The sequence below is a fragment of the Antechinus flavipes genome, chromosome 1 (genome assembly GCF_016432865.1).
Source record: "Antechinus flavipes isolate AdamAnt ecotype Samford, QLD, Australia chromosome 1, AdamAnt_v2, whole genome shotgun sequence".
NCBI classification, from domain to species: domain Eukaryota; kingdom Metazoa; phylum Chordata; class Mammalia; order Dasyuromorphia; family Dasyuridae; genus Antechinus; species Antechinus flavipes.
The window spans coordinates 427,704,995-427,721,134 of record NC_067398.1 but is presented as its reverse complement, the minus strand read 5'-3'; the positions used below and the strand labels follow the sequence as shown (position 1 = coordinate 427,721,134).

Here is a 16,140-nt window from a genome sequence, read left to right as displayed (position 1 = left end):
GAAAACCCCAAATAAGGTTGTGAAGAGTTTGGACACGACTCAAATAACTGAACAACACATGTATCATATGACCTCTGAAATCCCTTCTAACTTCAAGAGCTCATGCAAATATTAAATTTAACAATCCATAGGCAAAAGATTAAAATTGTACCTAGAATTTTCTAAATTATTTTTCAGTATATTATAAATGATCAAATTGAACAAGTTAGTGAAATAAGAATAACAAAGATGGATCAAACATATAAAGTTTTTTTTTCTCCTTAGGAAAAAAGCATCCTATCTTGTGTAAACAAGCAGAATGCAGTGGTTATCTTGCGAATTTATGAAGATTCTCTAAAATTTTTAACTATGAGAATATGATAACAGTGGTGCTGGGAAGAGGCGAAGATGATGCACATATAGTAGATGGGACCATGGAGAGCTAAAAGCAATTCTGGATTCCCTCTAAAAACAACTACCACCTTTGGAGAAGTTCTGGAGGTATTTCTCATTTGAGGCAGGCAGCTAAGCTGCATAGTGAATAGAATATTAGAGTTGGAGTCAGGAAGACCAGAATTTAAGTCCTGCCTCAGGTACTTATTAGGTGTGTAAGAAAAAGCATACAACTTAACCTCTTTTCTTCAACTGTAAAATCAGGATAATGATAACATCTGTCTCCAGAATTGCAGTAAAGGTCAAATGAGATAATATTTGTAGAGTGCTAAGTACAGTACTTGGTACATAGGTGCTTAATAAATGCATATTTCCTTTATTAATTCATCTCTCACTGGGAAGGAGTTTGGCCATATTGTTTGCCCTACATTTAGCCTGAGATTTGCATTGAGAAGATGATATATATTTTTTCTTTTTTTTGAAATAGAAAGGAATAATTTGGAGGCATGTGGTACTTAGTAAGTATAAGATGCATTAAGTGCCACACTGCAGGTTTTAGTCAGTTTGAAAGGATTGGGTACCTAAGAAAAATCTTGGTGAAAGCAACACTGTGAGGTGACGAAGGGCGGCAGAAATTAAAGGAAAAGAATATCAAATAAATCATTGATTTTAATATTTTGCAACTAATACTCTGAAGAAAAGAAAAGAAAATAATTTTCTTCTGCCTCCTTTCTCCTCTACCACATATTCCCTCCACTATTTCCCAGAAACAAGAACTTAAGCTAGGCTATTAGCTCAACAACACTATGATTGAATGGTCTCTTGTGTGCTAGCTAGGAACCTAGTCATCATTTATAATATTGTTTCTATGGGAGAATACATTCAGAACTCTGAAAAACTGATCTCCACATACATTTTAGGATAATACCTGCAGGAAAATGTTGAAGCTTAAAATGTGACTGATTTATTGTAATAAGAAATCTGTAACAGGGGTTTCTTTGGGCTACACACCCATTTTCTTTGTTAAGCAATAATCATAAGTGCAAAAGGTAGTTCACAATTCCCAGCATTTGGCATAGTGCTTGTCATATAGTAAGAACCTAAGTTCTTTTCATTCATTCATTTAAAAATCTCAGTCACATATATAAACTTACCTGCCCAGCTTTGGCGTTTTCACAAACAAAAGCTTCATAGAATCTGGGAAACTCAGGAGCATTGTCATTCACATCTAAAACCTTTACTGTGACAGAAACACTTCCAATTTGTGTGGGATTGTCTGAAGATTAAAATAAAAATAGAATATAGAAAGAATAAATTATTCAGGGACTTAGGAAAAATAACTTATTGAGGGAAACATTATGTTGACTTGGCCATACTAGTTATTCCTTAATAAATGGATGAATTACACACAACTATTTTAATATAAGAAGGCCATGGTACATAGCTAACATAAAGTTGAGCTAGAGTCAGGTAAAGAGACAATGAAAAACTAAACAGGAACCAGGGATGTGAAAGAGAAGAAGGAACAAATTACTAGGTAGAGAGAAGAGACATGAGGAATAGCAGGTGTCAAATTTATCTCAAGAAAATTCTAAATTCTTGACTGAGCTTTGACTTAAGATTATAAATGTATCTAAAAAGCCAAGTTATACTCTGGGATTTATTTATGATAATGCACATCTATTCTAATATACATTCAAACTTTCTGTATCAAGGAATTTTTCTCCGAATTATATTTCATGAAAATGTAAATAACTCAGCATTTAGGAATTAAACTAAGGTTATGTCAGAAGATTTGGGAAACAAATGTATGTACCATATATAAGTTGGGTACAACTTAAAGTCCAACTAGGCACATGCATTTTTGGTAGTACTTATACTTAAAATTGAGTTACCTTAGCTTTGCCTTACCCTTGTTCTCTATTCTGTTTTAGTTCCCACTCCAGTTAGAACAGAATGGAAGAGAATAAACATTGTGAAATCACAAGGATGGGAACTGATTAAAGGATGAGAACCATCTTCCAGTAGCAATGCTAATTTATTAAATTTCCTAGAATGTCTTCTTAGCTCACTTTTCCTCTTTCCCCGTCCCCCTTCCCACAAAGTGCATCCTCTTAAAATATGTCTTTCCCTATTACTTCCATTCATCCAGCATTAGGAACATTCTGTACCCCTTATTGATCCCCAAGTCTATATTTGGTTCCCTTTTCTTATACAGAAGACTAATTCTTTTAGCGTAGGGTCTATTTTTTATACACAAGTGTCATGTACAATGAAAAATCAATTATCATAGGATCATAGAATCGTAGCTCTACAGCTAGAAAGTTTCCCAGAGACTATCTCATTTTATAGATAAGAAAAATGAGGACTAAATGTTAATTGACTTACCTAAAGTTATAGAGGTGGAACGTAATAAAGGTAGGATTTGAACCCATTTCTCCTGATTTGAGTCAGTGCACTAAACTGGCTTTTTTTCATAATGACCACCATAATGACCAGAGGGCATCTGGTTCAATTTATATCTGACCAATCCAATCCAATCAATAAACATTTATTTAGCATCTACTATATGCCAAGTACTGTGCTACATGCTGGGGAGGGGTCAATGAAAATAAAGACAATTTCTGCCCCCAAGAAGCTTACAATCTAAATGGGGAGACAATGTACAAAAGGAGGCAGGAAGGTGGAGGGACAACAGAAAGGACATAGCATGGGGGTTTGTTCCATAAAACTGACACCAATCAGAGCAGCAGTTACAGAATATAGTAAGCTGAGATTCTAGTTTCTGTCCTCTATAAAGGAAGGCTTTAGATGGAGTATGACACCACACTCTCCAGCCTTCCAATCAAAGAGAAGACTCAGGGAGGTGGTATCAATCAAGTCTATGTTTAATAGCATGTTGCTAAGATTAGAAATGATGAGCTTAACCTGGGAGCAGGAACCTCCTGTGGAACTTCTCTTTTAATTCTGTACTCTGTAGCCAAGCAGAAAAGTCTTAATTTTCATTCCATGTGTCACTCCTTAAAATACTTGAATAAAACTATCATGCTCTCATTAAGTTTTTTCTACTTGTCTGATACTTGTTTTGAGTTCCATCCACATACTGGTGACCCTTCTTTAGATTTTCTCTGGTTTATGTTCTTTCTAAAGAATGTCCTTCCTCCAAATGAATATAGCATTAAGATATGCTTTAACTAGGGTAGAGGAAGCAGAATTTTTTTTTTACTTACCTCACTCTGAACATTATGTATTTATGAATGAATATAATGAATAAAGACAGAATAGCTTTCTTAGCTTCTGCTACTAACTTATATGAACTTTTAATTATGTAGTTATTATATGATCTATTATATAAAATTGTACAATGTATATATGTATGTATATATACATATATGTGTATCAGTGGTTATTTCTCTCTTTCTCTCTATTTGCACAATCAATTATTTGTTCAAATTACCATAGGTTTATCCTATCATTCCAGCCTATAGAGATCTTTTTTATGTATATTTGGTCATGGAGAATGTTAGCCATTAGGTTTCTCTTAGCTTCATAATATCGTATAAATATGGTAAGCATGTCTTTTATATTTTTACCCAAATTTATTAAAAAACTACTGATTAGAGCAGGACCATGGACAGAGTCCAGTGACATTTCACTAGGGCTTCTCTTATTTTTAAGACAATTCTAGAATCTTAGAATGTTAGCATAGAAAGAACCTTAGAAGTCATGTAATTCAAACCTTTCTTTTACCTATGAAGAAATTAAGGGTTAGATTAAGTGGTGTGCCTCAGTTATATAAGTCACTGGTAGAACTGTGATTCCCATTTTCTCTTGATTTCAAGGATAACAAAATATGCATACAACCACAAGTTCTAGAAATTTTCATATTCTAAAATACCTATATTTACTCACTAAAAGATCCAGCTATTCGACTTACTCATTTCCATAGCCAGGACGGTGATATTATGCCATGAGATCTCCTCTCGATCAAGGGGTCTTGCAGTCATAAGAGCCCCTGTTGTGATGTCAACATAAAAGAATCTTCCAGGGTCACTACTTCTGTCAATTGAATATCTGTAAAATATGTATTAGAAAATTATATTTTCTTTAGAAGAAAATAATGCAGAGTATCCCATCATGCAATGGACCATGCAGTATATGAAGACATGGTTCAGTAGATTCTGTAACAGAAATTAACCCAACAAGCTATCCCTACCAATAATGATTGAGAAATGATTGCCTTGTCATGGGAAAATCAGTTAGATCTTTATACTTAATTTTTTTTAACCTATGAAATGAGAATAATATGACAATAGTGCTAGCCTCTATTGGAGGGATTGTTTAAGGATTTAATTCTAAGCCTGTTTTAAAACTATTTTATTCAAATGTGTTTAAAAACAATTATATACATAGTCCCTTTAGAGCATCTTTTGCTGAAAAAGCTTTAATGTAAAAGAATTTCTGAGGATACATTTATTTTTGAAAGGCAGCATAGTGTAGTGGCTAGGGTTCTGTACTTAGAGTCAGGAAAACCACCTAAATTTAAATTCTGTGATAGATGCTTATTAACTTTGTAATTATGGGAAATTAACTTAATTTCTTGTTGCCTCAGTTCCCTTATTTATAAAATGTTGACACTTATATTATAACAGAGCTATGTGAGGAAAACATTTTTAAAACCTTGAAGCCTCATACAAATAAGCATTGCTATTATTGAAAAGAATAGGAGAGCTGCTAGAAAATTTTTTTAATAACACCAGGGAATTGTGCAGCTCTATGTCTATCATTTCAGGAAATGACAGTCTTATTCTTTGGGCTTAAAACCAAGCTACTTGTAAACAAAGAAATTCCAAGGAAGCAGGGTCCAGGAACAGAGAGGGACTTGATAGGAAGGAAGGCTTTAAGAGTTAGGAGAGCAAGGATGAAAATTAATACCTTCTCTTTGATAAGTTATAAAATTTCTGTTTAGGACTTTTCTTTTTAAGTTGGAAGCATTGAAGTGATTATAGAGAACTTTAATGGAATTATAAGTTATTTGACTGGTAGAACCTAAAAACAAGAAGAAAATAAAGATTTCTTAAAATGTAATTAAAAAAAACAGTTAAAGAAACCACTGATAAAAAAGTTGAAGTTTCATGAGGGAGGTACTTAATTTGAATGTAGACATTTATGTTTCACTAAATCTTGCTCTCAATGACATATCACTTTCTTATGCATAGAATTTCATGTTATTGATTATTGCAGTCAAAAGATCACCTGCTGCATACAGACCATATTCTTCTTTCTGTTTTTGTGAAACCCCATTATAGACTCTTTTCAATGAGAAGAGAGAGTTTCCTTGCCAAATTATCTTATTTACCTCAATTACCTCCTTTTCCCCTAGTCTATGAAGACTTGCTATTTAATCACATTTTAATTGTTAATAATTATTTATCTAAAAAGTGTTTCTAATGCCCTCATGAAAGTAAAGTAAGCCATATATGGTCAGAGAGGCCCCTTTATCTTTGAAGCAACTTGTTGCCCAGAGTTTCAAGGTACAGAAAGAAGATGGAGGCAGAGCCAAATATCCTATCCACCATGGAGAGATAGTTAATGGTCACTAAACTCAGATGGACATATTCTGGTGCAGTCACTATTACAACAATGACCTAAGCCTCTACATGCTATGACTAGGATAGCATCAGAGCTTCGATCCAGAAATAGGGACATAAGTTGCCCCTGGAATTATGAGGAATTGGGGCCTCTAGGGTGATTTGAATTTGGCACAGAGATTCCAGGGTTTCTGAATCATGAGTTTCTGGAAACCATATCTTGGTGAAATGGGAGAAAGACAAACCTGCTCCTTCCACAATATTAAAATGCTCTAGTTGTCTAAAGTTCCTGGCCTTTGAAAACTGGCTATAAACCTATAATTACTATCCCTAATCTTTTTATCACTTGAGAAAAATGGAGGTGTCAGTTTGGTTTGGGAAAAAATAGTGGGAGAATCAACTCTTAACATATTATTCATTTTCTTTGTATTATAAAAAGTTTGTGATTAGAATATGAATGGCTTGTGAAATGACATAAAAGATAGAATGAAATAGTTTGAAAGGAACCAAATTGATATTTCTCTAATTTTAATATTTTACTTCCATATTCTATCTTCATTCCCCTGGATAAATCAATATGGAATTGAAAATAACTTGGGGGGGGGGGCAGAAGTCATCAAATTTTATGTGGTCTGAGCACCCTCTGGTGAACACTAGGGGAATACTACATCTATTAGGAAAGTCCACCCATGTGCACTGAATATCTTCAGAAATAACTATTGAGATAGGGCTTCCTGGTATTTCTTGTATTTTCTAGTTAATGAATGAATTAATAATATAATCTATATCTCTGTAGATTGCAGAAACCAGCGGTAAAAGCAATTGGTCAAAGGATATAGCTTTGACAGCGTAATAAATGTTCTTTAAAATTTTTTTCCATAATTTGCAGACAAGGCCATTCAAGACAGGATCACATGCTAATCACTGCTTTGAGTTACAGATATATAGGAATATCCCAACCAGTTAGCCTTTAAACTCATGAATTTGAATTTCGACAAGTCATCAAAATTGTAGCCATAGTATCTGAGAAAAACAATAGTCTTTGAAGTTTTAGCCCTGAAAACAGAGGTGTTCAAATTAGTGAAAGCCATTTTAGATAATATTGTTCTAAAAGAAAATAAAACAAAGAACCTAATTCCATCTCTCTCTAAACACACACACACATACACACACACACACCCCAACATAAAACTTCAGTCTTGTTCTTCCTAACATTCTTAATTGGTTCTCTGAAAGCTAAGATTAGGTGAAATGAAATGAAATACAATAAGTTCCAGAGGAACAAATATACATAGGCCTTTAGCTGAATGTTGGCTCAATAGTATTTCATGGCTTTTCATTAGAAATTGGCAATCAGGTAATAATGATAATATTGCTAAAAATAAATATATGAGAAAACTTCATAGAAAATATGAATAATAGAAAAGTATGGGATGTTAAAATATGATTAAAATGAATAATTTGGCTAAATATCAGTGATAGGAGCTCTTCTTACAAAGTCCTATCATTCATAATTAGAATTTCTCTCCTTGCTTCTAAATTGGTAGAGTGAGTGTTTGCATGCAGAGCAGTCTAATTTGAACTAATTTTCAAGTGGTAAGAGAATCAATGAAAAAATATTGGACAGAAGAATGTTTTTATACAAATGGAAAAGAGCCAAATGGGATATCCTAGTATGGCTTATGCAGGCTTTTATATATTCTCTGTTATAATTTCTTGCTTGTAATAGAAGAGCAGCAAGGCTTTCAAATGCTGGTTCATGTACCACTCAGAGTTCCTGAGAAACTTTTAAATAGTTTGCAAGTCAAAACTACTTTCATAAAAATACTAAGACATTTTAACAAAGAAGAGAATATGATAAATATCAGTAGATAAACATATAAACTAAAGCTTTTTGTGGGAGGGATCTTCAATACTTTTTGAGAGTGTTAAAGGATATTGAGACAAAAAGTTTGAGAACTACTGGTATAGCAGAAAGAAAGTCTGGTCTTGGAGTCAAGAAGCTTTAGATTCAAGTCCCATTTCTGATATGACCTTGAACAAATCACAAATAAATTCATGCCCCTGGGAATTCTGTTAAAACCAGAAGTTAAAGAAAAGTAGCAGGTTTGCATTAATAGAAGGGGTTCATACATTATGAGTTCTCTACACTGGTGAAATCATAATTCCAGTTCACCTCTACCTATCTCACACACTCCTAAAAGGGCAAAATGGGCACAAATTTATATGCCAAATTAGATTAATAGAATACCTATTGTATTTAGATTGTGTAATTTTCATTCACTTAGTGGTGGATGCTACTGAATGGAAATTGATACATGATACATGAGTTCCATGCATAGTGTGCGATTCAAAAGGCAGACTCAACTACTTGGCCACCAAAATAGGCTCACTTACCAGCGAACAAGAAGTTTTGTGTTTTGGGGAAATATTTCAGGCATTAGCCAAAAAACTCAGAAGAAACTAAAACTGTATTTTGTTTATATTTGATAAGCCTACTTAACACTAAACATATATTATAATTTTATCACATATACAAAAGAAAATTAATTTGAAAGTTCTATCCATTAAAATAATGATTGGCTCTTTAACATTTAATATTTTAAATTGTGATGAGATGTTGATACTGCATGATTTGAGATGCATTTTATTTGAGATTATTAAATGCCTTTCTTCTATGCAAAACACATATAGAACAAAAATATGAGATGACTAAGAAATATGCAAAAAAATGAAAAATGTTTTAGAAGAAAATTCATTTTAGAATGAAAATGTTTAGAAGAAAACTTGCAACAAGGAAAGAAGGAATGACATAAAGAAGGCACCAGAGGAGGCACCAGAGGCAAATTATACTCCCTCTAAACATAAATTATAGTTAAAATAAATTCTGACTAACTCCTGATTGTCCTGGAAGTTATTCTCTACTTGTATGACTTCTGTTCTGGTCAGGACCACTGGGAGGCAGTGGAAGCTAGAGTTGGATACAGGTCATCTGCTTCAAGCAACTGTTCCCTCCCTCCTACAGTATACTGAATTAGGTTTAGTTTCAATAAGTTGTTTGATGTTTTCAGTAACTCATTTTCTTTCTGCTGATTGTACCTATGAAGGGCTAAATTCCTTTCTAAATATTAGAGATTATTATTAGATATTAGAGGATATTAGAGATATTAGAGGAGATATTAGATAACTATTTCTGAAATTTTGACATTACAAAAAATTTTCCCTTTTCTTTAAGCTACATTTTTGCTAACAGGACCAGTTTTGTGCAAAATTTCTGGAAATCTTCCCTCATTCCCACCACACCCCTGCCAATGGCAGATATTGTTTAGAATTTAATATGATCTTTCTATTAGTGTATAGGCATTCTTAATTAAGCCATCTGTGGATAGCTTTCTCAGGCTCTGTGAACTTGAATGGGAAAATTTTACATATTTATTTCAGTATATATTTATATATTACATGTTGCATATTTATTTATTTTCATTAACCTCTAATTGAAATTTAGCATTTTCTTTATTTTAAAACATCATTCTGAAAGGGGGTCTTAGAATAGGTTTTGGCAGATTTCCAAAGCTGTCTATGACACATATACAAAAAGATTAAGAACTTTTTGATTAGAGAGAAAACCTTTTCATTGACAATAGTACTTTGTTAAGAGTTATTTGTCTTATTTATGTTCATCACATTATCATATCATGAACTATTTTTTCCAATTTGACAAAGGGAGAGTGCAAAGAAAGAGATTGAGACTATGAGCATGTTATGATTCCCACATTGTTGTTGTTGTTTTTTTTTTTTTTCCAAATTGAGATCTCCCTAATATTCCCAGGCTGGAAGCACAGGGTCTACTTATAATTGATCTTACCACTGATTAGAATGGGATCATTGAAGTGCTCTGTTTCCAATTTGTGCCAGTTTACTGATTCTTAGATAATCTATTGAGCCCCCCTCTCTTGGAAAACTCACCATCTTGATGATGAACTAAATGTGAACATCCCAGCAGCATAGCTCAAAACTCCTGAGCTCAAGTCATCTGCCAGCCTCAGCCTCCCCAGTAGCTGAGATTATAGATATGCATCCCCCACCTGCCCTAGTTTCCGTTTTCTAAATGAACCTGTCAGAATTGGAATAGGATAATATATGACTAAAGTATTGCTACTATTTAAAGGTTGTTGGCTTCTGGAAGTTAAAAAAGTAAAAGTTATACAAAACTGAGAGCTGAGGATGAACTTTCTGGAAAGAAAAGGATACCTACTAAAATTGGTACAACAACCAAGGGCACTTACACTGAGAATGGGGGCATTTTCACTGAGAATCATATAGCTTCTATGAAGAGTTGAGAAATGAGTTGTAAATAGTGTAAAGGGGACAGCAATATTCACAGAGGCAGGTTTTCAACTCAAATTCAGACATTCCCTAATGAGAACCTAGCCTGCTCAACATTGATACCAAACATTTTTATTTAGATGAAAACTAGTGCCAGGTGGGGAAAACATCCTGGTAACCAACAGAGAATTTGACAGATCAGAGGATGTTTAAAATGAGCTAACTGCACTAATGCTCCGAATTCATTTTCCTGTATTATGGGCTTCAACAATTAACATGGCAGATGGCCTCAAACATCCTCAAAATACTGGTCTTTTGTGCTAAGCCTCAGAGACTTGGCAATTGCTTTTGGAAAATCGATGTGTCATACTGCTCATCAGCTGTTTGGAGTTTTGTTCCAAGTCTGACATGAAACCTCCATTCCCCAGGCAACTCTCTAATATTATAACTGGCAAAAAACATGCAGAACTGCATTGGTAGAGAGAATTTCCTAACTGGGAGTTCCCTACACCAATGAAAACATAGGTTGAATAAAAAAAAAAAGCATTGTCCAAATAGATTTATATAGTGCTTTACATACATTTGAAATAAAGTAGCTTGGGTAAAGTTTGAAATTCTATACAACTATTATTATCACTACACTATCACATTCAACAATAACAATCTCTAGCATTTATAGCTTGCTTCAAAGTTTCCAAAGTGCTTTACACTTGATCTTTATAGCAACACTGAGAGATAGGTGCTATTATAATCCCTATTTTTCTGATGAGGGAAACATAGGCGTGTAAAGGTTTAAATGAGATGTCCTGAGTCACACAGTTTGAGATCACATATTAATTCAGGACTTTTTGACTCAAGATTCTGTGCTCTATCCCAAGCATCACATAATAATGGCAGCTAAGTGATAGTGGGGATAAAGCACAGGAACAGATGAAAAAAACTAAAGCCAAGAAATAGTAAATCAATGATTGTAAATCCAATATAGTAAACAATAAATAAGGACATGTTAGTGACACAGTGGATAGATGCCAGGTTTGGAGTCAAGAAGACTCATTTTTGTGAGTTCAAATCTGGTCTCAGACATCAATTGTATGATTCTGGACAAATCACTTAACCATATTTGCCTTAGTTTTCTTACTCCAGCATATGAGCTGGAGTAAGAAAGAGCAAACCACTTCATTATCTTTGTCAAGAAAACCCCAAATGGGGTCACAAAGAATGAGACACAATTGAGCAACAGCAACAAAACCATAAATGATAAAACAATAATAGTTAAACTGAGGACTGTGCAGTTCATAAAGTAGGGTTCAACTCAGTCCTTTCTTCTAATTTAAAATTCTGTGTTCTTTTGCATTCTTTATGCTTATATTGCCTCTTGAAAGAAGTATCTTGATAAGATGGTTGAATTTCCCAATACCCATAAATTTATTAGACTAAAGTCCAAGTGGAAATATGCCCTGCTCTGATTGGATTATAGCTGCACACTCAAATTGTTCACTGGCAATGGGCATGATTTACATGTGAATTTCCAACATGATATAGAATCATATGATTTTAAACAGAAGAAATGTGAAAAAAGGAGCATAGTCAGAGGGTGAAGAAAATGGAGAAGAAGTAAGGAGGGAAAGGGGTAATGGTGGGAAGAAGTGTTAATGCTCAGTACATACAAGAAAGGGGTAGATTCCAGGATATGGGAAGAGGATGAAATCTGCGGAAAAACCTGATTGAGTTGTTGGTCACATCTGGGTCCTTGGCAGAAATGATCTGTATGGTGGTTCCAATCTCCACATCTTCAGGCACCTCCACAAAATAAAAGCCAGGATCAAATACAGGGGGCTCATCTACATCTTCCACGCTGATGTGCACTGTGGTCGTGTCTTGGAAAGGGCCTAGGTTCAGAAAGCGAACTTCCAGGTGGGGATTGGATCCCTCTACTTTCAAGGTGTAACTTTTCTTGCTTTCAAAACTCAGTGGCTGAAAAGGAATTATAAGGAGTATTCAATTAATCTCTTGAATAAATAATGGCTATTTCTAATGATGTTGATCAAAAAGAGTCTCATTTTATATAGCAGATCTGGAGAGTAAAGAAATGTATTTATATTCTCTAGTCTTTCCTTGTCCCAGAGTTTGAATTTAGGTTTATACCTGATACCTTGGGTAGGGAAAGTAGGGAAGAAGGCAGGTCCTGGGATTATTAACAATGAAAATGGTTTACCAATTAATTATTATTATTATTATTATTATTATTTTTTTTTTGGCTGAGGCATTTTGGGGTTAAGTGACTTGCCCAGGGTCACACAGCTAGGAAGTGTTAAGTGTCTGAGGCTAGATTTGAACTCAGGTTCTCCTGACTTCAGGGCTGGTGTACTATCTATTCTGCCACCTAGTTGCCCCTGGTTTACCAATTTAAAAAATGTGTGAGCTAAACGGTTTTTCCATTTGAAGTTGTTAAAATGTAAGATGTTTTATTGACAAGATGACTTATCCTAACTCTATTGTAGGCTCACCATATCACTATTATGGACTTTCATAGCAGTACAGAGACAGGAGGGACTTGGGAGGCTATCTAATTCAGTCCCTCATTTGATGGAACCTCGCTTCTTAAATTGTGGTTCATGACCGCATTTGGGGGTCTCATAACTGAATGTGGGGATCATAAAATTATGATTTATTATCAGTAAATGTTTGATTTGTAAACCTAGTTTATATACCCATATATCCAGGGTCATGTAAAAATTTCTCTGGTGAAAAGAGGTCGTAAGTGGAAAAAAATTAAAAAGTCCTGTCAAAAGACTCTTTTCTACATTCTTTGGTTCAATTTCTCCATATGACAAAGAAGAGATGCTGAGATTTTATAGGACTCCCTCATTGGATGTAATGAGGTCTAATAAATCATGAAGAGATACAAGAAATCATAAAAGTGGAGAGTCATCCAGAATAAATTCGTAGGTCCAAACCATCCCTAGGGCAAGACTTATAATGCCATAAGGTGAACATACTTCCTAACAAACTCCTAATTAACAAGAGGAAAGGTGGGATTTTTTAATGGGAAAGAACCTAAAACAAGGTGCCAACTATGCTAATTTTGTGTGTCAGTTAATCCACTAGTGGTTGTGGTCATCCTATTTATACAAGGTAGCCTCAGGAATTGATGTCCCTAGCTTAATTCCATAGTGTCTAAGATTACAGTGGACATCAGTACAGGATAGCTTTGTCTGTACAAGATAATTCTAAAGGGTCATTTTATTCCCCCACTTAGATACTGAGTTGTTACCAAAGATATGAGCTTTTGCAGCAGTCCATTCACCCTATCAGATGCCATGGGCACTAATCAATTAGCAACTATTAACATTTAAATTCTCGGAGGATTAGATTGATCTTCTTTAACCCTCTCATTCAATAGATGCTTAATGAAGTTTATTGGGCCAACCAAAATCAGACAACAGATGGTAGAAGAGCTGGAATGAGCACCCAGGTCTCCTACTTTTCAGTCAAGTATTTTTTCCCCCACACCAGAAAACAACTTTACTTTGCCTTCAAAATGAGTCTTTTATGCAAAATATGTTTTTTCTTCCTCATTTGTATAGTTAAGTCTACAATTGAGATCTATTATTTTAAAAGAAATAAAGTTTTTTTCCGGGGAGAAAACCATAAGTGACATTTGTTTTTGAACAATAATCTGTTTCATGTTTTTCAAACTGACAAAAATGGAGAGGAAAAGTCTCTTAAAAAAGATTGAAATGATAATTATTCCAGAAAACAACAACAATGCAAATCTTTTATGAAATTAAATCCTGTAAAATAATTATAGTGGATATCAAAGCAATTACATGATAGCTTAAATGTCAGGAGGTAAAGTGCTGATGACTTAATTTCTTCCAGCCCTGCTGTTGGGAGAGAAGATAAAATATTTAAACATTTGCTGATGTTGTTGGGGAAAGCCATGGAAAATCAGCCCAGTAGAAACTTCTGAATGCATACATTACATGTTGAAAACAAGATGTCACTTGAGTAATTGCCCTGCTTTAAAAAAATAACACCTAAGACTGCTTAAACAAAATAATTATTTCTTTGGGCAGAGTATGGGGGTGAGGGTAGGAGGTGAACTCACCCATGCACTACAGCTGGTTAACATCAGTTTATTAGTAACATGCTTTCTATTCTCTGAATTCAAAAGGGAAGTAATTAATGAAAGCTTTACTCATTTGCATGAGTGTGACTAGGACAATTGTGATGTAACATATGGTCCTTTCTTTACAGAATATTCTTGGATAGGCTGTTTTGGGATTGCTGGTGGCAAGGAGTGCCTTTGTTGATGGAGTCACTACCTCTGCTCCATGGGTGGCCAAACAGTTTTGCTCCAAGTGAGAAACACTCCTTCACTGAGAAGAGAATGAATACATGGTGAAGCTCAGTTGATAACAGCTATGGGAAATTATTGCAGCAGAAATTTCTGAATGAATAAGTATGAATGGGATTCTATACACAGTTGAGAATTTCAAAAACATCTTAAGCCACAGAGCAGATAATTAGTTTCTTGTTATTATTATAGATTTTGAGCTGGGAGAGACATGTACATCCTCTTTTTGCAAAGGAAGCACAGAGGTCTAACAATTGACTCAGATTCATCTAGTCTAGTAGGGCAGCTGAGTGGTACAGGATAGAGTGCTGGCCCTGGACTCATGAAGACTCTTCTTCCTGAGTTCAAATCTGACCTCAGAAATTTACTACCTGTGTGACCTTGGTCAAGTCACTTAACCTTATTTATTTCTCAATCTTAAAATAAACTGGAAAAGGAAATGACAAATCATATCTTTGTCAAAAAAATCTCCAATGGGGTAAGAATAGGAGATGACTGAAAAATAACTGAATTTAGTTGGTAAGAATTTGAGGTGGGATTTGAATTCAATTTCTCTCTCTCTCTCTCTTTTTCTCTCTCCTCTCTCCTTTCTCCTCTCTGTCTCTCTCTGTCTCTCTCTCTCTGTCTCTCTATCTCTCTTTGTGTGTGTATATGTCTCTCTCTCTCGATCTCTCTGTCTGTCTGTCTGTCTGTGTCTCTCTCAGCTTCCCTGACTTTCTTCAAGTCTTCACTTCACTAAATTCTACCTTCCATAAGCTTTTCACAATCATGCTTAAAACTAATGTCTTCTTCTGCAGATTATATCCAGTTCAGTTTACTCTGTATTTATCTGGTTTGTCCCTATTTGGTTGTGTATTTTCTTCCCTGTGACTGGAGGTCCCTGAGAACAAGGGTTGTTTTGGGCTTTGCATCCTCAGGGCTTAGTGTCTGGCACATAGTAGGCTCTAATAATATGCTGATTGAGTAACTGCAGTTACTTGTGACTCATATATACTTGCTTTTCAAGTGTGGTTTTATATCTTTACTATTTTATGGTACTATATTTTATAATGAGTGAGAACGGTAGTGATAGAGTCTACTTGAAGTCCTGAAGTCCATATTCTAATCTCACCTCTGACAATGCTTAGTTAGCTATGTGTTTAGGGGGAGGTCACAATCTCTCTGAATATTAGAGGACTCTTTAAGACTATAATTTAGAGACAGGCCCAAATCATATCTTTGATGAATCAATTTTACCATTCTCATACAGCCTCTCTGAATAAGTTACTCCCATATGAATATGTTCTGTTTCTATGTTTTTGTATAACTTATTTCCCATGCTTAGAATACTCCTTTCATATCCATCTCTTGGAACCTCTCAGTTCATTCAAACATTGGCTCAAATTCATCAGTCTTAGCCTATGATTATTGCAATGCTCACATTGTGACTATAGTTCTCATAATATACCTGTGCAATAGGGGAGCTATGAATTGATACATAGTTTTTCAGTC

The 16,140-nt window shown here is 34.7% G+C and overlaps 1 protein-coding gene across 1 annotated transcript in view; it reads right to left on the bottom strand.

Moving 5' to 3' along the window:
* CDH20 (cadherin 20) overlaps window positions 1–16,140 on the bottom strand; it is a 286,461-nt gene that overhangs the window by 23,246 nt on the left and 247,075 nt on the right. The window contains exons 8-10 of the mRNA XM_051969897.1: window positions 12,010–12,263; window positions 4,310–4,446; window positions 1,527–1,648 (exon numbers count right to left, since the gene is read on the bottom strand). Coding sequence (XP_051825857.1) covers window positions 1,527–1,648; window positions 4,310–4,446; window positions 12,010–12,263 — 513 coding nt within the window. The remainder of the gene's footprint in view (window positions 1–1,526; window positions 1,649–4,309; window positions 4,447–12,009; window positions 12,264–16,140) is intronic.